Below are 24,551 nucleotides of genomic sequence, written 5' to 3' on the forward strand. Positions count from 1 at the left end.
TATATACATATATATATACATACATATATATACATATATATATACATATATATATACATATATATATATATACATACATATATATATACATATATATACATATATATACACATACATATATATATATATACATATAAATTGAATGAATAAATGTACTGTATTTGGCAATACTAGCAAAGTACAGTGCTCGATACACGGGATAATGCAGAGTGTAGATATTGAAAATGTAGAACTTGGTATAATAACTTTAGAGACTGTTTCATGCTAATGCAATCTTCAGGAGTGAGAGAATACAAGGATTGTGTGATATGAATGCTAAGGCAGGTGAAAATGCAAATGAGTTAATTGTTTCTAAGTAAGTATTTGTTGTGCCTCCATTTAGACAATAACTCGGTTCTTTTGTTTATTATTGACTGTCTGAATATATTATGTGAAGTTTTTCGGTTATGCATAGGTTGCAGCGTTTTCTTTTAGGGGAGTAAGCCGACGCTCTGTCGATAATAGACCATTTGATGGTGTGTTGCTGTCTTTTAATTTCCATACATATTTGGAGAGTACGGCGCTGTTTCTGTGTTTGGGGGTGTTAAAAGTGTATTTGTGGTTTGTGTATCGGTTTTGAACGGTGTGTCAGTAAGCCCGGTGTAGCATTTTGTGTCATCATATGAGTGGACAGTGGCTTTGTAGATGATGGATGAAGTGAGGCAATTTCCATAGAGTGGGCATTCATCTTTTTTCCTGCAATTGCAGAATTTATCTGGCTGCTGTTGCTTAGCAACCATAAGCTGTTTGTTGTGGGCTTGTAACATACTGCCCATGTTTCTTGAGCAGCTATAGCTGACTTTGACATTGTTCTTGTTGAACAGCTTGTGCAAAATTTTGCCACTCGGGAAATGTTTTTTTACGAGGTTAAGGAATGAATTTCCGATGTTGGTTTTCACTCCTTTGCTGAATGGTGGGTTGTACCAGATTATTTGTCTATATATTTGAATCCGCCTCAAAGACATAGTACACTCACAGCGCTTAATTCACTATTAAGACTGCTTTGAAAGCTATGCATCAAGTGTTCATGAAAACTTCTGGAGTGTTGCCGTGCATCCGTAGATACAACACTTAATCTGATGGACCTGAGGATGATGATGATGATGATAATGATAATGATTATGATGATGATGATGATGATGATGATGATGATGATAAATGATGATGATAATTTAGCACACAGCGCTTATCTTATGCCTACCTAGACTAATGTCTAAATTAATTTAGTTGTTATTTAGTATTAGTAACATGGCCCAAAGGTTTAAGATTATTTGACCAACATAATGAGTTCCTCCCCACCCCCCCCCCTCCCTGTTGGGGACAACGAACCCCACGTCGGGCGAATCCTGGCGCCACTGCTCAGTGTTATCGCTTTAGTTCAGCTGTATGAGTTTTTTTTCGTCTATTTTATGCATGGGCGCAGATCATAGGTGGGGGAAACAGGGGAAAAATCTCTCAGCTTCTCACAAGGGGTTCAAGAAGTTGACTGAATATTAAAATGAACTTTATAAACGACCCACATTTTAAGGAAAGAGCGTTCTGCAGTAGTTATATGCCGTTAAATTATTATTATCATTACTTACTATACAACCCTTGTACAATTTTGTGATGATCGATGCCATGAAACAATTGTTATTATAAAGTGTCTGATAAAAGATCATGAGGAATTTGTTGGAGCTTTATTGTGACCACTAGTGATGTGTTGATGATGAATCACTATATAAGAATGTCTTTTCCGGCCATCTAAAAGTTTCAAATTTTCTTACCTCAGCCCCAGCCATCGGATGGGGCTCAGGTGGGTGTGGACTCTAGAGTGCCCCCCCCCCCAACCCAGGCCTTTCAAAACAGCTCTACACTCTTCCAGTGGTTGGTGTTTGGGGGTGGGTTGGTGACCGCAATTAACCCTAGGCCTTTCTATGTTTATATTTAACCATCATTTTAAAATTTATTTGTATCAAAAGCTTAGGCCTATTATTTATTTATTGTATTACCGGTATTATTGGCCCATTTAAAGCGTTAAACATAAAGGTGGCCTTTTGAAACTTTAAAAGTATGTTCTTCCTTTTTTTTTCTTTTTTTTTTGTTAAAAAATATAACTTTATATTATTGCTAAAAAGAAGCTCCTAAATTTGTAAAATCTTGGGTTGGGGCAACAAGTCAAAGTTGGTTTATCCTTTGTACATATTGTATAAGAAGTAGGCCCACGTGGTGTACATTGATGGACAGATAAACTTTTTGGTAATGCCTTGATCAAGTATGGGTACCTACACACTGAATTCAGCATATTATTAATAGAAGGGTCTCAAGCACTTGGAAAGAGGTTCAACCGATCCATAGTTACAGGCCTTTTTTAAACTTTATTTAAAATCTACAGTATTGAATCAGTGCCACAGCGGGTGCGTTCACAATAAAGCCATAAAATTGACAGACATATGAAAGAGACATAAATATATAGGCCTAAATCACAATCACAAAAGGCATGATAATAAAATCATCCAATAATATAGGCACAGTACTTAAATTTGATCACTCTTAAACTAGGTAAATAGTGTCATCTGGTTTCCAATAGTTGATTCAATAAATAATTCTTTGTGTTAAACCAAAAAAAAAGTACTTGCTGTTTTTGTTGTTGACAGTTTTGCCTGACTATCCGTAGGTTTCCGCAGACTGCAGCTGCTCCCCAGTAATAGTTGGTCATTATAAGTGTGAGAGGTGATGTCACTGCGCCATCGTCTCTATTCATTGTATATATTTCTTCTGATGCATTGATTCTTAAATTTTCCGTTTTACCCACCCAGTGTTCTTTATGTAGGAAATTGATGTTTTCCCAGTCTGATATGTGATTTTCTTGTGTCATATGGTCCAATTTTCTGCCGGCCCGTCTATTCATCAAAACCCTACGGAATTACATTATAGTCCCCCTGACTAAAACCTACCGTTCTGACGAAGCCTGACTGATATAGCCAGGCGAAACTGTCATAGAAACAGTAAGAAAAATTATTTATTGAATTAAAATAATAATTTATGATAAAAGCAATGCAGAAATAGCTACTGGTAGAAATTGAGTAAAATATGTTTAAAAGGCCTAAACCTCGAATTTAAAGTTATATAAGGCCATAATAAATTGATTAGAAATTGAAATGGTTAGTAAAAGTTCAAAGAAAAATAAAAATTATGCATTGTTGTAAAATAATATTGCTCTTAAAAGTTAAATGCAACCATTAAAAATTTAATTTAATATGAGCACCTTGAAACATTTTAACTAAAACAATTGTTACAAATTTGGCGAAATATTTGTAAACAAAAATAAAAATTTTGGTGGGTGTGTAAGAGGTGTGTTTGTTTTGATGGAGCACGCCCACTTGCGAGAGCACTATGCACTAATTTCTGTTTTCACCATGGCGTTGCAAGCTGGTTGTAGGCTTTCCAGTTTTGTTACAATTTCAAGAATTTCAAGGACAGTTGCTGCACTACCATGTCAGCGTATGCAAAGTACAGATGGTCCTCTGTTAATAGAGGATCCCAAATTTTCATTTTTAAAAGAGTTAGGTTTGAAGGCCGATAATAATGGAGTGTTTAATGGAAGCTGGTGCGGTAGTGGCGAGGTGAGGTCTTCCATGTGATGGTATGCGGCTCACCGTTTGGTGCAAGCCTAGCCTAGGCAGCCTACTACTAGCTAGGCCTTGAGAAGCATGGAGCATTGCAATAATAACTCCACGGAGGAGGCTATGCCGAGTATAACTATAACTTCATTGTTACGACGGGATGTCGGAACAATACCAATTTCCTTTCTATTGTATTTTCTATTATTATCTTAATTTATTTATTGTTCATCCATGCATGCGCGGTTCCATGGGCCTGGGCACCCTATAAAATAATATAGTCATGCAATCTAGCCGGGACTAGTTTAGTCCAGTGTCTGCTGCACTAGCCTACTGCTGTTCATTGATTATCAATCATACATTCATGGTGAAGCACTTGTCACTGTTCCTGAGATTGTCAACTAGGCCTAGTGGCCAGAAATTTGCTGACAAGGGGTCTGACATGTCCGATGGAGAGGCCTGAACCAATAGGCCGAATAGAGCCTAGAATAAAAATGCCTTGTAGGGTTCATGGCGAGCATTTTTATATCTTAATGATCAAAAATGTGCTTCTGCCCTCGGGAAGATAGGCTACGGTCTCCACATCACTGAGGGGCAATAGATTTCACCATTCCCTTCATTCATGAGCAGTCAATATTTGTATAATGAAATACCAAGACTTTCATTTTGTGCAGGTTGTAACATCAATGTGCCCTTTCAATGGCCGGCCCATAGCTCGTGTACAGCAAGGAACCATGCAGGAGTACAACTTAGCAGTAAAGAATGCCACTGAAGCCTGGAAAGATTGGTCAAAGGTGATACCTTCATTAGAAACAACAACAGCAGTGTTCTCCCGAAGCCGTTTTAGCCGTCAGTTGTACCGGTAAAAATAACCGGCCAACCAGTAAAATTTTGATTTTGTATAATAAAAAAAAACTACTGATTAGGCCTAGGTAGTCTATTCTGGCCCTCTTTCAATAAATTAACATCAATCCCGTCTAAGCCTAGGCTGTGAATAAGTGTGTTTATTCTTCAAGTTATTAAACCCCACTCATAAGGGGTAACGCCTCAAACCTGCCCATTGCTGAATTTTTATGAATTCAATACCGGTAACAGTTTTTCAATTGGGAGAACACTGAACAGTGTCTGTACACTTTGTTATAACAACTTCCTGCTTTTACCAAAGACATTTATTTACTGTACTTATGTGATACAATATGTTGGACATGTAGTCTATTACGAAGGCTACAAACTTTTAACCAGGACCTGTTTAGCTTGGTTTGGCTACACTGTCGCTACAGTTTTTTTTTTACTGCAATCGTTGCACTGCGTCCCTGACGCAATTGGCTTTTCAACGTACCAATCAGCGTCTCAAAAGGAGCTGGTGATAGGATGTAGCTATTTTTATGGAAACTAGGCTTTATAATAGGCTTATCTAAAAAATGGAGGTGACTGAGATTTAGGCCTAAACAAGTGCATCATCAATTTAACTGGTTTATCAAACAGATATTAACTTGTCAATTACAGGACGAATGATGCTTTACAAACCAAATCTGTTGATGAGGTTGATCGAGTGGAGTTGATTTTGGTTGTGTGAAAAATTACTGCTGTTGCTATTCACAAGCCTTTGATGTTAATTACTCTTAACTCACAGTAATAGATTACGGTTCTTTGAAACATTTTTTTAAAGATACCCGGGCCTCACCGTGGAGAAATTGTCCGTCAAATTGGAGAAGCTTTGAGGGAGAAGAAAACATCGCTTGGAAAATTGGTATGAAATTTTTACTGCAGTACTGACTGGTTACTTAAGGTTTAAAAAAGATTAGAAAATTAACAAATCAAACAGATTTTACATTTGATTATTAATTAAGTCCACATACTGTTAGATTGTAACCCTAATACTTTATAAAATCTGTAAAGGAAGGTGTGTTATACTGTTTTTTTTATTCCAGCCAATTTGACAGTCATTGGAATCAAATAAAATCAAGTGAATCCCATTACACATAAGGCAAGAAAAACATGCTTGTGCTCAGGGGTGAATTTAAGAAGGGCCGGGCTAGCCGTGCCCCCCCACTCCCATTTTTTTGGAAAGTAAAAAAAAAAGAAAAGTGAAAGAAAGAAAAAATTGAATGACCAAAATGCCTGAGAGGTTATTTTCACATGCCCCCAGATTCCTTAAGTTAGTTGTTGTCTCGATCGCTCCCCTCCCTTTTGGACATCATTTGTTTGTTGTACAAATGAATTTGCTAATGCACTGAAGGGGTGTTGAAAAAAATAACTGGGAACGGCTAATAAGATGCAGATTTTTGATTATTTACGAAAGTGGGGACAAAGGAGTTAAGTTTATCATAATTAAATTGATAATTACAACCACATGTAAGCCAGGAAATTTATTGACTTAACGCTGTAGTATTTTTACAATCTGAGAAGCCCATACAAATAATTCTTTTTTGTGATACATACAGTAAATTTACTTTGATTGGATGTACGCTTTCTACTTTGAGTTGCTTTTACACTGAATCCAAATTTCTGGATTGAATCAGTAGCCCTTTTCAGACAGCTGCAATACCACCATATTGCAGTAAGTACGCCAGCATGGGTTTCTGTCTGAAAGGGTCGATATGCCAATATGCCAGCTTACTTTAGACCACCTTGCACCCTAGTAATATTGCCGCAATATTGCAGTAAGCACGCCAGCATGGGTTTCTGCCTGAAAGGGTTGATACACCAATATGCCAGCTTACTTTAGACCACCTTGCACCCTAGTAATATTGCCGCCATATTGCAGTAAGTACGCCAGCATGGGTTTCTGTCTGAAAGGGTTGATACGCCAATATGCTGGCTTATTTAGGCCACCTTGCACCCTAGTAATATTGCCGCAGTATTGCAGTAACGGTTACTGGCTTGCTGTGGGTTAAAGGGCCTACTCGGTATTGCTGCAATCAAGCCGGCGTGTGCAATGATGCACAAACAAACATGGTTAAAGTTGAAAACAATTGACTGGTGGTATTTAAACCGCCAATATTACACCATTCTATAAGACCCTTTCATACAGAAAAGCATAAGATTACCACAATATTGCGGTAACAAAGGCGCTGTGTGAAAGGGTATAGACCATGCAGGCATGCTGACCGCAATATTGGGGAAACGTCTATAAGAAAGGGGCTAGTGTGTAAGAATAGTGACGTTGGCGTTCAGTTCTTTGAAACAGTCCAAATTTTGATTGGGATTTGATGTGAATGCAGCTCTAAGCTTGATCTAGCTGCATCGGTAAGTCATTTTGGAATGCTTTTGAAAGACAGTGAAAGTTTTTTTTTTTCTTCTTTTTTATAGATCTTATTCTTGTTGAAACATAATTTTAAAATATATGGCTACATGTACGTGGTTTAATATATATTCCGATCAATACATTGAATTATTTTCAAATAACAGAATCTATTTTTAGTTTCTCACTGTTTCAAAGAAATCCCTATAGATGCTAAGACTACTGCAGTTTGAAATATCATATTTCAAGATTAAAAATATATACATTGACCGATTGACTAACCGACCATTTTCAAATTCTTCTATTTAAGTGTAGCACAATATTTTTTTCCTTCCTTTTATTAGAAATATACTTCCACCTACATCTTTATGCTTGCTTAATACAAAGTTAATTATAAACTTTAAATCTAAAAATTTTAGTTCCGTATTATGAATAATTTAGTTATTACTGTAGATTTCAACTAAAAAATAGAACAAAAACAATTCTACATAATCTATTAACGGCCTTTCAAATATATCATTTCTAAAGCTTCTCTATCTCTCTTGGCCGTATATGTTGATTTTGATGATTTTGTTTGCAAATTGGGTTCGTTCAGTTCTTAAAGCGGAAATAGCGTGCATGCCCTTAATAGCTACCGGTACTTGTGGTTTGATGCCCTATATGCCTCCTATTACAGAAATTTTTGTGCTGATATGTGTTTTCCGTTTGAGATTGCATTTGGCCATGCTGCTCTGTCTTGTGCGATTTCCTCCCATGTTGATATGGATGTCAAAATCGGCAATATCATGTTTCAGCACATCCTTAAAACGGCGCTTTGGTCTACCACGGGGACGAGGTGAATCTGCAATTTGCCAATACAGAATGTTTTTGGGGATACTTGTTGCATGCTAACTGCTTGTACTAATCCTAATAGCCTTTAATTGCTTGCAGCAAATGTAAGGACTTCCATGCTTGCAGTTGAAAACTGAAATTTGGTAATGTAGTTTATTTAAAAATCTTAAATATTTTGTTTCGATATTTAACCTCCTTCATTTTTTGCAATTCGTCTATGGAATGCTCTTCCACATGACAGTATATAGATTGACTGATTAACTCATTTTCAACAAGAATACATGAAACACAGATAAAATTGCGATAACAAAGAACCAGACAATGAGACTCTAGAAATCAGGATAACCCATAAAGTGACAAAATAATATTGCAAATTAATTCAAATGGATTATAATAAGATCCATAATAAAAAATTTAATCATTTTACATGAGTTTGGAAAGATCTTTGTTTAAAGCTTTCCAGACCTTAATACTACAATAACTAACATTTGATAGCGTCTTTGAAAGGACTCTGAAGTCTGCTATTCACGAACCGGATTAACGATGCTATAGTGATTAATGATTTATTTATTGATAAATAGCACAAACAGAATTTTTTTATTTGTTTTTTTTTTTTGTGGGGGGGGGAGGGGAGGAGGGGAGGGGGTGTCCCTTAATCATCAACAGACCTTATTGTTTTACTGTGTTGTCTTGTTTCCCTCTCTTTTCTTATTCTCTCACTTTTTACATAAGTTAGACAAGATCTTTACCGATCTGTAAGACTCTGGAAACATTAATACACTGTGAATTACTGTAATCTAGCATTCACATCCTTAAGGTAGCCATTCTTAATTATAGACATTGTAGATGAAGAGCTTTGCCTAAGGATGTATGAATGAATAAATTGAGCAGTCTGGGTTTCAGGTCTTAATCCTTCCCGCTGGACCACAAGCTTCTATAATTATTTATTAATGTCTGATTATTTACCATAGTACATAAGGAAACTGCTATTGTTGGTTTACAGAGTGAAAGTTCATGTTGAAGTACATAACAATATTATACTATAAATCAAGTGCTTGCGAGATTAAGCTTATGCCCTGTTTTTCAAGGCTAGCACATTCAAATAATCCTCCTAAATGCATCTGTAGAAGCTATGGCTTAGTCATGAAGCATTACATACACACATAATGTGACCCGACTCTATGTTTGTCAGTAAAAATTCAAAATTAGGTTTTTGGTATTATTGAATTCTACATATTTAATCTTTTAAAAAGTGTTTATTTAACGAGAATTTGTTGAGTATTACGTAAATAAATAAATATTTAATTCATTGGATCCTGTAAAGTAGGTTACGAGTAAACTACATCCAAAGATTCATAGGTTTCCTCTTGAGGTAGGTATTAAAAATAGTTTTAATACATCTGTCATAGTGATTAATATTAAGCAGAATTGTTCTTTAATATTTATTTTTTCATAAACTGCAAAAAATGTGAAATTGGTCGAGATGCAGAATCACGGATAATTTGGATGCTAGCCCAGAATTGGAATGTGCAAACGTAGGATTTTGTCAGAGCTGGTCACATGATATAAATCTGCAGGCCAAATCTATGCATAACATGTACAATCTCAAGCAGAATTACAAAATCCAAAAATCAATGTTAAATATTTAATACAAATACTTAGACTGATAGACATGTAAACATGTAAATTGTCATTTTAAAAAGGTTCAGCTATATTGTATATACAATAAAAAAACCCCAATATATTATTGTACTTGTAAGTATAATAGCCTAGAAGCACACACTGTGTTTGGCTTTAAACAAATTTAAATAAAAAGGCATGAATTGCTTACTTTGTAAATTCCAAGTAATTTTAAGTGTCGGCGTCATTCTCAGTCAGTTCTGAAAGTGTCCTTTGTTAGATTTATTTATGCCGATGTGTAGATATTAAAGCCAGCTGCTGTTTTCATACACCACCAAAAATATAAGTCAACCAGGCTTTAAAAGTGCCAAAAATCGGACATTTACAGTATGTTGTAATATACTTTTCGCTGATTGATGCTGCGACGGTGACATTTTCCTTAAAACGGGCCGACGTTTCAATTCATTATATTTCAATCTAATTGGGTTTCATTTATGAACTACAGTTGAATCCAATCCAATCTTGTAAGCTGCATAATTCATAAGTTATATGTACACACCAAAGACCGGAAAATACAACAAGAAGCAATCTTAAATTGATAGATATGACTTTTAGTCACTCAGCCGTCGGGAAAGGTGTCGGTAAGATTATAGTATAAAGAACATTTCGATTGAAGTAAGAATAAAGAAAGTGTTTGTGAAAACAAGATGTGCACACATTATTTTGCACTTTCTGTCTTAAAATATGTTTTCATTAGCTGGATGGTGCATTAGAAATGTGGCTTAGTGAAAGCATGGAGGTATTGTGAAAGCAGCTCTCCAATCCCAGGTGGCTCTATCCCTTCCTTGTGTCCAAAGCACTTTATCTACAGTGTTACTTAAAGGATTTAAATAGCTGCATTTTAAGATGTGAATGTTCTCTTTATGCTTGATAATGTTTGATCAAATTAATGTTGATATACATAATGTAATGTTGTAATTAATTGTTTGTACTTTGTTGTAAATTTTCCTTCAACCAACCTGTGTGAAGTCTCTGTGTGAATTATTTATTTTACGGTGATATAAACAGGGATGATTTTAGGCGCAAATTAACAAATATGCATTTAGTTTTGCAACTCTTATGTTTGTGTTGTTATAGAGTAGTAAATACACCTTTTTCTACAACATTATATTGGAGGTTGTTATTGTGTCTCTGTTGGCTGTGTTTTAGACATAAAAACCCTGATATGATGGGCTTAGCATTATTTATTGCTTTGCATACTCTTACCATTGTTTTATTCCTCATTCTACGAGACGAAAGTCTGCTACAGAATAAGATATTTGTTTTGATCTCATTTGTTCCCTCCAATCAATTTTATATCAAACCTAGGCAGATTTCTGGCAATTATATTCTCAACTGAGCAGAACTACAAATAAACTCAGCCAGTTAAATTTTGTTTTCGAGGATATTTGCCTTTCTAAAATAGTTTTAATAACATGAAATTGTTTTGATTTTTAACCTATTTATCCATATTCTGGGTACACCTTCAGTGTTCTCTTGAAGGTGTTTTAGCCATCAATTTTCAAAGTAAAAATAACTGTCCAAACCAGTAAACATGTTGAGTTGTATAATAAAAAAAAACTACTGATCTAAGGCCTCAGTAGTCTAGGCTGGCCCTTTTCCAGTAAATTAACATCATTCCAGTCTATGCTTAGGCTATGAATATATGTGTTGTTTCTTCAAGCCATTAAACCCCACTCAAAAGGGGTAACGCCTCACACTGGGCGCATTGCTGAATTTTTATGGACAAATTTACAAGTAAATATTTTTCAATTGGGAGAACACTGGCCTTGATTAACTACCACAGGAATTGGCCTAACAAATTGTGTGACTGTTTCACCCTATAAAATAAGGAGTATCGTATATTGATTGGAGTTAACCTGCTAGAAAGAGTGTCAGTTGTAATAAGTGCCTCAGGAGTGGGTTGAAAGGTTCAAAATTGACTTAATTGATACATTAATTTGGAAAGTTTTAGATGCCAGAGTTTACTCAATTGTATGATTTAAATGAAAGTAAAATCATTTTAGAAATACAAATGGTATTTAGCCTATTTTTTATTTCTTTTTGGTCTAGGCTAATTGTCTCCATCTATTTTTCTCTCAATTCATTTGTTTCTTTATTCCTATCCCCTTTCCCTTCGCTAAAATATTAGAAAGTAGTTGTTGATGGAGATCAGCGTGTAATTTATCAGTTAACTGTGTATTATGCAATGCCTTGAGAGAATGTGTCACTAGGGATTACAGTAAACAGGTAAGGGAACATTGTCAGTTTAGCTTAAAAAGACCACCCTTCCTCTACTATACCCCTAAATCAGCACTGATGTCACCTTATGAATATCCTTCTCTCTCATATCACTAATGAGTATTCAAGGGGGCCTTCTGCTATGTCCCTTATGGGTACGGTACTCAAAGAATATCATGCCAAGGACCTCCTCTCATACATTCCAAGCTAGAGAGAAGTGCTGCTTTAGATTTTACCATAGAAGGGACTCTAATGGTGTGGGTCTGGGGCCCGCCTAAATTTTTGTACCTAGATGCTCTCTGGTGCACTCTAGGGGCCACTCAGTGTGCAGGTAATAGCTCAAATTTCTTCCAATGTTTTGAGGCAAAATAGTACCTGATAGTAGTATGTACGTGTGGGCCTGGCTTGTATTTAAAAGATTTATCATAAGGTTACTTTTTCTTTGCTATGAGACACATGAAACGCTGGAGAAGGTATGTGGCTGGTGGGAGGGCTTGAAATGGGGTAAAAGATAGTCTCCCACTAGATGCAGGAGACTCCTTCAGCCTGTAATAGTAAGGGGTACCTTGTCAAGATCCTCCTCTCTCATATCCTCTCCTAATTAGTACTCAGAAGGAGTACCTTACCAGAGTGTTCCCCTTGCATGCTTTAGGTGAAGGTAAAATGTGTTTAAACCACTCCACTGTTTTTGCATTTTTTAGCTATCTATTGAGATGGGTAAAATCCTGCCAGAAGGGGAGGGAGAAGTGCAAGAGTTTGTTGATGTTTGTGACTATGCTGTTGGTCTCTCGCGAATGTTTGGCGGACATGTTTTTCCCTCGGAACGTAAGTAATTATTATTTGCAAAATGTTGGTTAGTTACTGAGATGTAAAAAATTAGAACTTGTATGAAATTTGGTTCTCTATTTTATCTCCTAATTTATAATTTTGAAAAACATGGTAAAAAGTTCAATTGAAAGGTTTTGAAAAAGGGTCAAAAGTTGATCTCTGTAGATAAACAATTATACTGCAATTTCCTTGTCATACATTAGACACTATCAATAAAACATTAATGGCCCATGTTTTAAAACTAACATTTCGTCTTCCTAAGCACGCTGCATTTGATACCATAAAAGCCACATGACCACTACTTAGTTAGCAGTCGTTGATTTTGGATATTGGCAAAGCCTTTTTTTTTTCTCATCAATTGAAAGTCTCTAGCTTCCTTTATAGAAAAAGTGAACATTCCAAATATTGAATCCAATTTTTCAACTTTTTGGCTCATCAAAGATAGACTGTATATTTTAATCTATGAAAATAATACATTATTTTTAATGATCAAAAGTGAAGGAAAATCCTTTGTTAATGAACTTGAGCTAAATGTATATTTTATAATATTAGCCTCCAAATCTTTATGCAATACAATTTATTCTTTACACAGCATTAAATAGTGGGAGATCCTCCAACAAATATAATTCATTTAGAACATACTGTAGCTACTTTACAACCAAATATTATATTGTGAAGTGAATTTCAGGTTGTTAACAAAATTAAATAAAAAATTCATGCTTTTAAATTGTTTGAAATATTGACCTGTGGGTGTGTGACAGCAGTCTATTCCTGCTCTCACTTCAATTACATTGGCGATATTGATTTTTTTGAAATTGGTTTTTGAAATCCTTTCATATCTCACACAATCAGACTTACATTTCAATGCATGGTAAGTAAGCCAATGTGTATATTTTTTTACACAACAATTTCCATCATCTAATTCAAGAAATTGACTCAATTGTAAAACAAAAATTACCTAAGCACAGCTTAGTAAAAACAGTAAAAATTCAGTCATGTTTCAATTCTTCAATTTTTAGAATACATAGTATTATTGAAGTGTTTTTTCAATCACAGTCATTAAGGTAGTTTTCCATCAAGCAATCACACTTTGCCTTTTAAACTTCACTAAATCATAATTATACATTAAACAGATTAACTTATGAAGAGCTCGATTTCAAGAACAACAATTACAATGATGGAGAGCTATGGATGTTGTTATACTTAAAGTCCCACTTTACCACTGACCAGTGAGGTGAAAACCTGTTATATCCAATTCTGTTTTACTCACTGGATTATTTTTTTGCTGGCTCAGAAACAAATTATTCACTTTTGGATTGATACAATAAATAAATAAAGCATGTGTTGATATTAAAATACATCACACCTTTTACCTGTCACTCAGAGGACATCATCTCATATCTTTTGGCACCGTTATTAACTGCTGAAGCATCCAAAGATAACTTTTTTTACTTCATCCATCACTTCAATTACAGTATATAAACCTTAAAAGCCTATCAATATTGACAGAAAAACTCAAGCATTTCCTTGAAATTGCTTTGCCGTATTATTTAAATGCTTGATTTATGAATGTAGTTTAATTATTAATCATTGGAGTAAGTTTTTATGTGTATTTATCTTTCTTCTAAAACTCTAGTGCTCTCCAAACTGGAGAATGTATGTCACTGGCAGTGGCAGTATGTGTAATGGGATAGTGCTACAGACTTCTAGCAATTCCCTGGCTAATGAAGGAAGTAGAAAATAACTACAGGTCTCACTAGAATTAAGGACCAGGGTTTTAATGGTCTTTAGCAGTTTTGGTTTCTACTTAGAATCCGTCTGATTAAAGACCGGCACTTAAAGTGGTCTTAAAATGAAGTGGAAAAAATAAAAATATAATCAAAACCCAATATTTCAAAATAAAAAAATAAATAAATCAGTACAACCCAGGCAATATTTTCATCACTGATCAATACACATACAGAGAGTACTATTAGAATAGATGTGCAACATTAATGTAAGTAACATTGCAAAAGGTGGTGAAGACAAGTTTAATATTCACGCGCTTTATATAATGAGCTATAAAACATAAATACGGAGCGCTTCATGAAAATGCTTATTGGGCAGTTCCACCAAAAGGTCACCTCTCTATCAAATGTTCATACTTGCTGCAAGTACCCAGATTGGGTGTCCTGCTTTGATGTTGAACATTAATAGCAATTGAAGTCACAGTTAGGAGCTTTTTTTTTGACAAGTATGTTGCTGTTTAATTAAACCATCCTGCTCAAGGGCAGTTTATTTACCAAACAGTAATGAAATGTGATACGTCCACGAAAATTGCTTTTCTTGGTAAAATGTCATTACACATTAATAATATCTAAAACATCAAGTTGATATCTTGGAGTCTTTTTCTTATTTCTTTCACACCGAACAAAAAGCATATCCACCAATTAAAAGTACTGTACGAGGTAATTATAACAATATAAGCGACTTATTTGACATTAAACATTACACTCCATGGATGAGTTTTTTACTTTTTATGGAGGATACGATACAAGAGAAGACACAATAGATGCCCTTTTGCCATTTAACTTTAGTTGTAGTAAACACCACTACGTGAACAGTTTGTGTTTCACAGGCATACTATACTGTAATACAGTATATCTGTGCAGGGTTGGGCTTTCATCAATGTTTTTTTTTCATACTGTATATTTTTTTTTTACTATCGTTCATTTCAAACCTAAAATAATAAAAATACTTCAAAATGTGCAAGATATTGCAAAAAGAAAAGACATTAAAGTCCGAGATTTTTTTAAGGAAATCTTGTTGAAGTGATGGTTAACTCAGCATATATTACAGAAATAATTAACAATAAGATAAACTTTATTGTCATGACCACAAATGAAGGTGTACATGAAATAATGTAATTATAATAATAATAATATTGTTATATAATATTGTTATATAATATTGTTATAAAATATTGTTATAATAATATTGTTATATAATATTGTTGTAATACTATTGTTATTATTATCCCCAAAAACAGAAGTATAATATTTTTTTGAGCACCAAACATTTCTGATGCATTTTACAGTATTACACATCAACACTTATTTTCTTTTTTTTTCTAATAGTCTGTACAAACTGAGTAACATGCTTGAATGATTTTTTTTTTGTTTTAATGGATAGCAAACAAAATATCTCAACTCTCTTTAGTTTCAATTAGCTGTGCACATCTATTGACCTGCATGCTTCATTTTGAAATGAAATGAACTTTAAAATCATCTATCATCAATATATCCAGACCCTTAAGAAATCGTATTCAGTTCCCATATGCTGTACCACTTGACCACACTATGATAAAGTTCAAATGTCTCCAATCTCATGCATGTCCATTTGACAATAAGATGGTTAAAATATTACTTACCTTATATTAGCCACTTGACTCGTCCACTGTTTAAGGGTAGGAGGCAGTCAACTTGCATGTGTGCCGTCTGTCGGGAATATGATGTAGCTTTGCCAAGTACTTTCAAAATATCTCTACTTGAATTACCGTTGTGTATTAGTGAGCAGCTTGAAGCTGAAATTTAAATTTTTTATTTAGGTCACTGTTAAAAAATACAAAAAAGTATATCAGATTGGAAAGGCTGAATTCTTTATGCAAGGTTTTAGCAGCAAAGGATTATATTCCCTTATAGGATTTCCTTGCAGTAATATTTAATGTATTTTGTTGGAGGTAGATTACATTTTATAAAGTATGTTGGTTACTAACATTAATTAAAAATTATAATAAAATCAAATTAAGCAGATGTAGTATTTCCACTTGGTTTCATAGGGATTGAGAACCAGGGGTCACTGTCTACCATACTGTACTTTCTCTAACTAAATATATTGTGTATTGTGGTATTAATTTTTTTTTTTTTTAAATGTTTTCATAAATTGTTAGTCGTTGAGGATACATATAATTAATCATTTCTTAACCATATGGCTTACAATGTATGCCAAGTTGTGATCGGTTTTGGATATCTGAAAAAAAAGTTATTTAGTTTTAAAAGCTCTTTGAATGAGAAGTATATGACACTGAGAAGGCTATCCAACTAAATAAAATAAAGTATAAGAGTAAATCACACTTTAATCTAGAGATATATTGCTGTCTGTGGTTGAGCACATTCCCTAATATTTACATCTTTAGACTTGGCCGTTGACAGGATCTACATGAAGTTTAAACATGTTTTTTTTTAGATTTTGCCATGACTTCTTTTGTAGAATCGGTACACTTCTGTGATTTAGCTTGAATTCTGTCTTGTTTATCAAAATTACTAACATCTCCAAGCACTGATGGTAAAGTAATTTTTAACTATCCTATCAAAATTTGATATTTATAATGAATCCACATTATAGTTTAATTCTCTGATCAACATGGTTCAATTTTATGCCGCATGGGATTAATAATCTTTCATCATGCATAAAAAACATAACATTATCTTGCAATCTAAGCTCAATAACTTCATGCATATACCATACACAATTCATTTTATTTGTCCAAGGAAGACATAAGCCTGTGTTAAATTTCCCTTCTTAACTACTCAACCATATTCATGTACTTATAAGTACTATACCTTCCAAAGCTAGAAGTTAGATGTACAGTAAGAAGCAGCTCTAATGAGTGCCCAGGAAGAAAAAAATAATCTTTGGCCTGCAAAGTATGGTTACTGAGTTATATATTATTAATACATACCACTCCCAAACCTGCTGTTGTTCACTTCGATCCACCTTTATCACATCTACACTGAAGTCAAGCTGAAGTCCTAGGGTGAGTGCTCTTTTAAGGTCGCCGCTCTTAATCTCTGGAACACTCCCCATAATAATATACAAGAATCTCCATCTATTTCCCAATTTAAGGCCAGATTTAAAACTCATCTTTTCTCATCTATCTAATTGTTTTTCTTTTTGTTGATTGTTTTCTGTTGTTCCTTTTCCTTTGTCTCTTCTTCATCTTATTTGTTTCTTTTATTCAACTTCTTTTGGAAATTTGTTGAAAGCGTATAGAGACCTAGTATATGCTCTTTAGAAGTCTACATCCATTACCATTACTATAAAAAAAAACAAAAAAAACAAAAAAAACCAACCTGTCTGCTAGATAGAATAACCACAAATTCTATGTGAAATTGAAATGTACCAATTGGCAATGTACTGTACATTTACAATATTTACAATTCCTTTCCGTTTCTTTAATGTTATCAACATTTACTCATGAAGACAATTTTGACAGTGCCATTTAATTAACCATGGCTATCCTGCCCATCCCCGGTATGTGAATCAATTAGTCTCATCATTTCTTGGAACTTGCTACAAATTTACATCACTGAAAGCCTTCATTTGGCTAAAGTTTACACAGAATAGATTAATAAAATAGATACGTAGACACAGTCAATAATGTAGTCAATTAACAAAAAGCCTTTTTTTTATGGAGTTTGCACAAAATAAGAAGATAGTATATTTCATAGAATGCCAAATTGATATCAGATAATTAATTTCATTTTGAAAAGGTAATAGAAGTAGTATATTACATATTTAAAAGGTTATTTCCATTCTTTCTTTTGTATTTGCGTATTAATATTTACCGATTATTAATACTGTCTATGGTAGGTAGAAAAAAAGTCCATATATCACTTGCTTATTTTCTATACTCAGAGTGAGCCTGCTGTTGAAAATCAAAATTGGAAAAAAAAAGTCATCACCAATTATCAGATGTAATCAGCTTTCAATTTCCAGCATATTTTGTGTGTAACAAAAACTGCTATACACTTTGTGTTGTGTAGCAATTCCAAAATTGTGCATAGCATTTTTTTCTGCAGTGATAGTTAATGATTTTTAAAGAAAAGAAATGACACATTTTTAAATAAGAAAATCACAGTGATGTGTCTTTTTTTTTCCAACATTTATAAGTATTTAAGTAAAACAATGGTTTATGTAATGTAGGGAGCACTGTATGTGTGAACTCGATGTAAACAAGCATAATGTACATTGGATAACAACTTGACTTTGACTGTTTAAAAAAAAATTTCGGGACTTTTTAGTGCACCAAGCCTCTTAGTTTTTACAGCCAGGCCTTGCTGAAGACTGAGTGGTTCATTCTAGGCAAATAATTGCGTCGCATTTGTTGGTGATGCATTTGTGGAAGTGCTTCGCTATTAATGTAAAACGCGTCACATTTTGCGATGCGATACTGGGTAAATCGAACACTGGATGTAATACAATTATGTTTTTTTGGTCCAGAAATTGACTAGTAATTAATTTATGGATTGTGTATTGAAATGTCTGTGTACTGTAATAAACTTTTGATCCTTTTGAATAGCTATTCAATGTTGTAAATTGAATTGTAACAGTATCCATATTTTATGAGAGATGGTAGTTTTATTATTAACTGATGCTAGATTAAATTACAATATTGATTTAAAGAGCAATGGATTTTTACATCAGTTTCTTCAATTATGAATATTATCTATATTAATAAGTAATTGCACAGACTTAATTTCAGGATTTCAAATTGCTTTTAAAATTATCTTTTTCTCTCTACAAGGCTAATTGTAAATTTAATATTTCAGCAAACTTCTAAACGTTGTTATGCTTGCTCTCTTCTGCTGTAGGTCCTGGCCATGCATTGATTGAGCAATGGAATCCGATTGGACTTGTTGGTGTTATTACTGCATTCAATTTCCCAATTGCTGTGTATGGTTGGAATGCTTCTTTATCATTGGCTTGTGGCAACACGCTCTTATGGTAAGTGAGGGAGGAAACAGTCTGTGTACAATCTGAGGACCCTACTGTATTCTTAAAATTTGTTCATACCATGGTGGGGCTTGGTTCTCTGTTACTTGGCCTTTAGCTTTAGCCTGTCATAGTAATATAATAATTATCATCGATAGATAAATGAAATGACAAATTCTATTCTGTTCCAAGTTATTATCTTATGATGTAACTGATGTAACTTTGAATCTTATCTTCTATTCTAACTTCTTCCTGGAAAATAATAAATAATGAATATGATGGATATTGTATGCTACTGTAGCTTGTTTTAACAAATTAACATGAATTATGATAATTTATTTTTTTTTTTTAGGAAAGGTGCGCCATCAACACCTCTCGTGAGCGTTGCCATCACAAAGTAAGTTATTAAAAAGGCTCTTCACAAAAAAAAAAAAAAAAAAATTATTAGATACAACACAAGCTTTTGTGAACACAGCAGCCGTCTTCAGACTCTTCAGTTTAGTAATAAGAATGTACACTACCAGGAGACCCTACTGTCGTGCTACCATAGATACTAAAAATAATGGGATGTGTTCCCACCTTAAATATATGTAATGTAGTACCCTTGAGCAAGGCACTCACCCACTTTAAAGATTAAATTTTCCTTTTTTGTCCAATTTCAAATATTGGAAATTTTGGCTAGGGCTCCAAAAAGTTATTAAATTCTGGGATCTCAGTGGGCAAGTTGTGTAGTATTTGTTAATCATTATACAATAAATACAATTTTCTAAATGTTTAATTGAGTGGATAGCCTGTAGATAAGCAAATGCTTATGAAATTTAGTGTTATTGATAAACCTTCCATGTGTTGCAACATTATGGTTACACAGTATAGCATGTCCATAGTAGTCAACATTGTATCCATTTTCAGTTATCAAAAGTAAGATACATGTAAGCCTATAATGCATGTTAAAATGCTTTGTAAATTTAATTAAGCTGGTGGAGATGATTGCTAATGCTACAATGATTAATGATAGAAAAAAAAAATACATAGTACAGCACCTATTTTTTTATCCTAGAGTGCGTATCTTGTTTTCTTTCCGTAACACCTAAACAAATTCATAAAATTTGAAATTGACCATTATAATTAATTTTTAAGCTATTTCTGACAACACTAATCAATTCCTTGGCCTCAAAAACATAGACACTAATATTACCAAAATGTGACTTCAGATAAAAAAGTTATGACCTTTTTCATGTATTTTAACTGTCAAAGGGGTTATTTTTCCCCTGCCCCTCAATTTAGTTTTTTATTTTGGCCTGCACTGTCCCATTTTTCAACCGATTTTCTTTAAAAAGGTGTCAATGTACAAGTCATTAGGCCGCTTTATTTAAGACCTGTACATTTGGTATTTGAAATATCACACTTTTATAGCTAACCACTATATTATATTGCCAGGAAATAATAAATGAAATGAAACATATAATAGATACATTCCTGATGATGACATAATTAATGTCGAAATATTGAATCCCAACACGATGGCGTGTATTTCAATACTTGGAGTATGTATTATACTTTCTAATAGATACATTGTTCCTTATTTTAGCTTGCTGTATTTATTATGTATGTTTGTCGTGTACGTTATCCTCAGGCTTGTGTCTTTGTCATACTGTGTTTTATATTGCCTGGAAATAATAAATGAAATGAAACATAATGGATATATTATCCCTTATCCCAAGTCTAATGCAAGGGTTATTTGAGGAGCACAGCGCTCAGACTCCAATTACAGTAATACCCAACACTGGCCAGGGTTGAACCAGAGTCGTTAGGACAAGAAGCAGGAATAATTATGTCTCGGCCAAATACTCTACCCAGGGGTATTACAGTACACGGTAGTTATCAATACAAATCACTGATTTAGTAGCAGCATTATGTTGTTACTCTCCCAGAGTGCTGATAATATGTTGTATTTGTGTATGATAGATGAGTATGTAATCACGTGAAGTGCCTAGCGGCCTTGGTATTGTCCGCTATATATGATCATTTAATCTTTTAACATTTCACTTTCTACATAAATTTGTACTGTATAAAAATTCCATATTTCCATTATAGCATATAATAGGTGTGATTGAAATTTTTTATGCGTTTTTGTATTAATAACTATGAATAATTGTGCTTTGTAATTTATTTTAGGGTGTATATGTCAATAATTTATTCAACATGTCATCTTACAATTTATTTTCTAATTTGTATTAACATCATGTGTAGAATTATGACCGACACACTTATCAACAATGATATTTCTCCTGCTGTTTGCTCAATGATAACTGGAGGAACTGATATTGGGTAAGAAAATTTACTGTTATAATGTTGCTATGACAACTTTATCATGAAAAATCAATCAACCTTTACCTACAGTTGTGTTGTCCTGCTTCTTTATTAGGGCTAAAATTTTGCAAATTTAACCCATTAATCAGTCTAATACTCTGTGTAGGCGTTTGATTTATTCAAGTATGCAACTTTTTAAAATTTTCATGATTTCATTGGTTTTTTGTTTTTTTTTCAGTGAGGCAATATCGCATGATACAAGGATACCATTAGTATCGTTCACGGGAAGTACTCCGGTAAATATTGTGGTTTTTTAGTGCATACATGTACAGTATCATTCCTAACAATAGGGACTTTTAGATTTGCACGTCGACATAGTGGACTGCTACGTGATGAGGTCATGTGAGGTCGGGGGGAAGTTTCTAACTTCTGCCTTCGTAAATACAAAAAAGGCTGTGGAATTCATGACCATGCTCACGCCAGTGTGCATGCAATGCAAACTTGCACCGCAGCGAGCGCAGCCGGCCGGGGAGGCATGTTAACTATCTGCATCATCGCAGTTGACGCACCGGATGCGCCCTGAAGTATGCATTACATTCATCATTGTTGTACTTGTCTAGATCAAATTTCTGATAATCTCGGTACCTTAATTCGGCATTTTTGGGTTTATTTGTATTGTATAAAAACATGAATTTTTCATCGTCCAAGACACCTGTAGAATATGCAAAAACGACAATTTCGCGAAGTCGATGAAGGTTCGCCATGACACAGCTGCTTAATAAGGTTGCCTAGCGCGCGCTACAATCTAAAAGGTTTTCATTTGTAGTCAACAGGTATAGTTGACTACGTTGACACGCATGACTAGTCGACGTGAACCAGGTCCACGTCCACACAATCTAAAAGTCCCTAGTGTCTTGTTAAAACAATAATTATAAGGTTGTATATCCTTCTGCATTATATACATTTCCCACAGCTCTGTTTTATATCCCTTTTCAAATCCAACCTCCATCTTCATCATCCAAACCCTTTTCCTATCATCCTGCGCTCCATATCCCTTCGACATCTCCACTGCTTCACATCTCTTCAGCATTGCTTCTTTATATAAATGTTCATCAAAGACCTTATAGCAAGATAGTGTTCTCCATGATTCCTGCGTGCAAATTCTGTAATAACGCAGTGTAGGACGTCCTCTTGCAATTACAATTACTTTTGAACTTTGACATCTATGATCTCAGTGTTAATTCTGGAACAACCGCCATAGTAACAACTAGGACGCCCTCTTTCAATTGCAATTACTTTCTATTGTTTTCTGCGTGAATTTGGACACTTCTATTTGTTACACGCAAACTGCAGAGAACGCTATCTTTGATGTTCATATATTATTACTGCCCTAAATAATAATTATAATAATAGATAAATCATACCTTTGTATTTTTAAAATGTTGACAGTACCACCTACGAAGTATCTTTTTAAATGTATATTCTTTCTGGTAGGTTGGTCAAAAAGTTGGAACAATTGTTCAAGAACGATTCGGAAGGTCAATCTTGGAACTCGGTGGTAACAATGCAATTATAGGTATGCGCTATACAGACGCCTCAGTAGACAGCCTGAAGTCACCTGTATATACAGTAGTCCGTTATACCTTAGAACTTAACAGCCTCTATGCATTAAAGAAATCTCTTAACGTTCATGGAATAAGTAAGATTGATTGTAAATTTAAAGTGAGAAAATTAACCAGGCTGTAAATTTTCTCTCATTGCACGTTAAGTTCAAGGCTTGGAGTTTTGTGAAAATTAATTCTCGTTAGTTATCGTTGACTTTTGAGCTATAGTCAATTAGCGCGGTCTTTAATTGTGATTGATGCATTTGTTCCGAAGGATCACATCTACCCTACATACTAATCTGTATTCCTGGAGCAGACTATCTTAAAGTCAGGTTTTTTAAGATGGCCACTTGGAGACATGAAAATAAGGCTTTGGACAGTGTTATAGGGGATGTAATATGTTTTTAAATTAATTTTTTTTATTGTAATATTTTGAAATAAGTATCTTCCAATTTTATTTTAGCTTTGGTTTGTCTATATCATCAATATAAAATAACATACAATAAAATAAGCAGTAGATGATGGTGTAAGCATCAGCAGAACTCAATGATTTTTATGCTAAATTTACTTATGTGTACTTCCCGGTTTGGACTGCAGATATTATTCTCCTGATGACGATTGAAGCAACTCAATCAAAACGTCAAGATATTCTAACAAAAACAACAGTTCTTTTCAGAACTATGTACGTGGTGTACCACAACTTAACATATACATTCGCCATGCAAACCTTATTATTATTTATTATTATTATTATTATTTTATTATTATTATTATTATTATTATTATTATTATTATTATTATTATTATTATTATTATACTTATAATTATTATTATTATTATTATACTATTATTATTGTTATTATTTGTATTTTAGTTATGGACGATGCCAATCTAGACATGGTTGTGCCTGCTGTTCTTTTTGCATCCGTTGGTACAACTGGTCAGCGATGCACCACAACAAGAAGATTGGTAAGTTTTTTGTTTTTAACATTTTTGGAATTGCCACATTTATTTATTTATTTCAACAATCTTTAATGTGGGTGGGCCATCCAGCCAAAGCTGGTCATTAGGGACCCTCAATATCCACATAGTAAAACAAAACAAAAGAGAGTATGAAACCAAATAATTAACAGTATTATAAATAACAACCTTTCAATTTTTAATTTACATAATGAATTAATTCAAAATTATATAAAAAACTTAATATAAATAATTAAAATTACAGTACAATAAAAGATGTAAATTAATCGAGCCTGATTAAAAAACAATTAAAGTACATAGACAAAAGAAACATTAAAACAACAGAGAAAATAAAAGTTTAGAATAAAGTAGCTTAAATCAAATAATCAAATAAAGTAAATATAGATAATAAGCCTATGCATATGAGAACAATAAATCAAATCATTCTTAATTTAAAGAAAATAAATCAATTCAAAATAA

General features: G+C 33.8%; 1 protein-coding gene across 1 annotated transcript in view; it reads left to right on the forward strand.

The window, feature by feature from the left end:
- Nucleotides 1-3,400: 3,400 nt before the first annotated feature.
- LOC117115302 (alpha-aminoadipic semialdehyde dehydrogenase-like) overlaps nucleotides 3,401-24,551 on the forward strand; it is a 35,269-nt gene continuing 14,118 nt past the window's right edge. The window contains exons 1-10 of the mRNA XM_033259033.1: nucleotides 3,401-3,644; nucleotides 4,316-4,435; nucleotides 5,311-5,391; nucleotides 12,318-12,441; nucleotides 19,077-19,209; nucleotides 19,550-19,594; nucleotides 21,448-21,525; nucleotides 21,746-21,803; nucleotides 23,002-23,083; nucleotides 23,986-24,080. Of these exons, the coding sequence (XP_033114924.1) occupies nucleotides 3,438-3,644; nucleotides 4,316-4,435; nucleotides 5,311-5,391; nucleotides 12,318-12,441; nucleotides 19,077-19,209; nucleotides 19,550-19,594; nucleotides 21,448-21,525; nucleotides 21,746-21,803; nucleotides 23,002-23,083; nucleotides 23,986-24,080 (1,023 nt within the window). The 5' untranslated portion in view covers nucleotides 3,401-3,437. The remainder of the gene's footprint in view (nucleotides 3,645-4,315; nucleotides 4,436-5,310; nucleotides 5,392-12,317; nucleotides 12,442-19,076; nucleotides 19,210-19,549; nucleotides 19,595-21,447; nucleotides 21,526-21,745; nucleotides 21,804-23,001; nucleotides 23,084-23,985; nucleotides 24,081-24,551) is intronic.

The sequence above is a fragment of the Anneissia japonica genome, unplaced genomic scaffold (assembly GCF_011630105.1).
Source record: "Anneissia japonica isolate Jap-2015-1 unplaced genomic scaffold, ASM1163010v1 scaffold287800_len1627635_cov199, whole genome shotgun sequence".
Classification (NCBI taxonomy): domain Eukaryota; kingdom Metazoa; phylum Echinodermata; class Crinoidea; order Comatulida; family Comatulidae; genus Anneissia; species Anneissia japonica.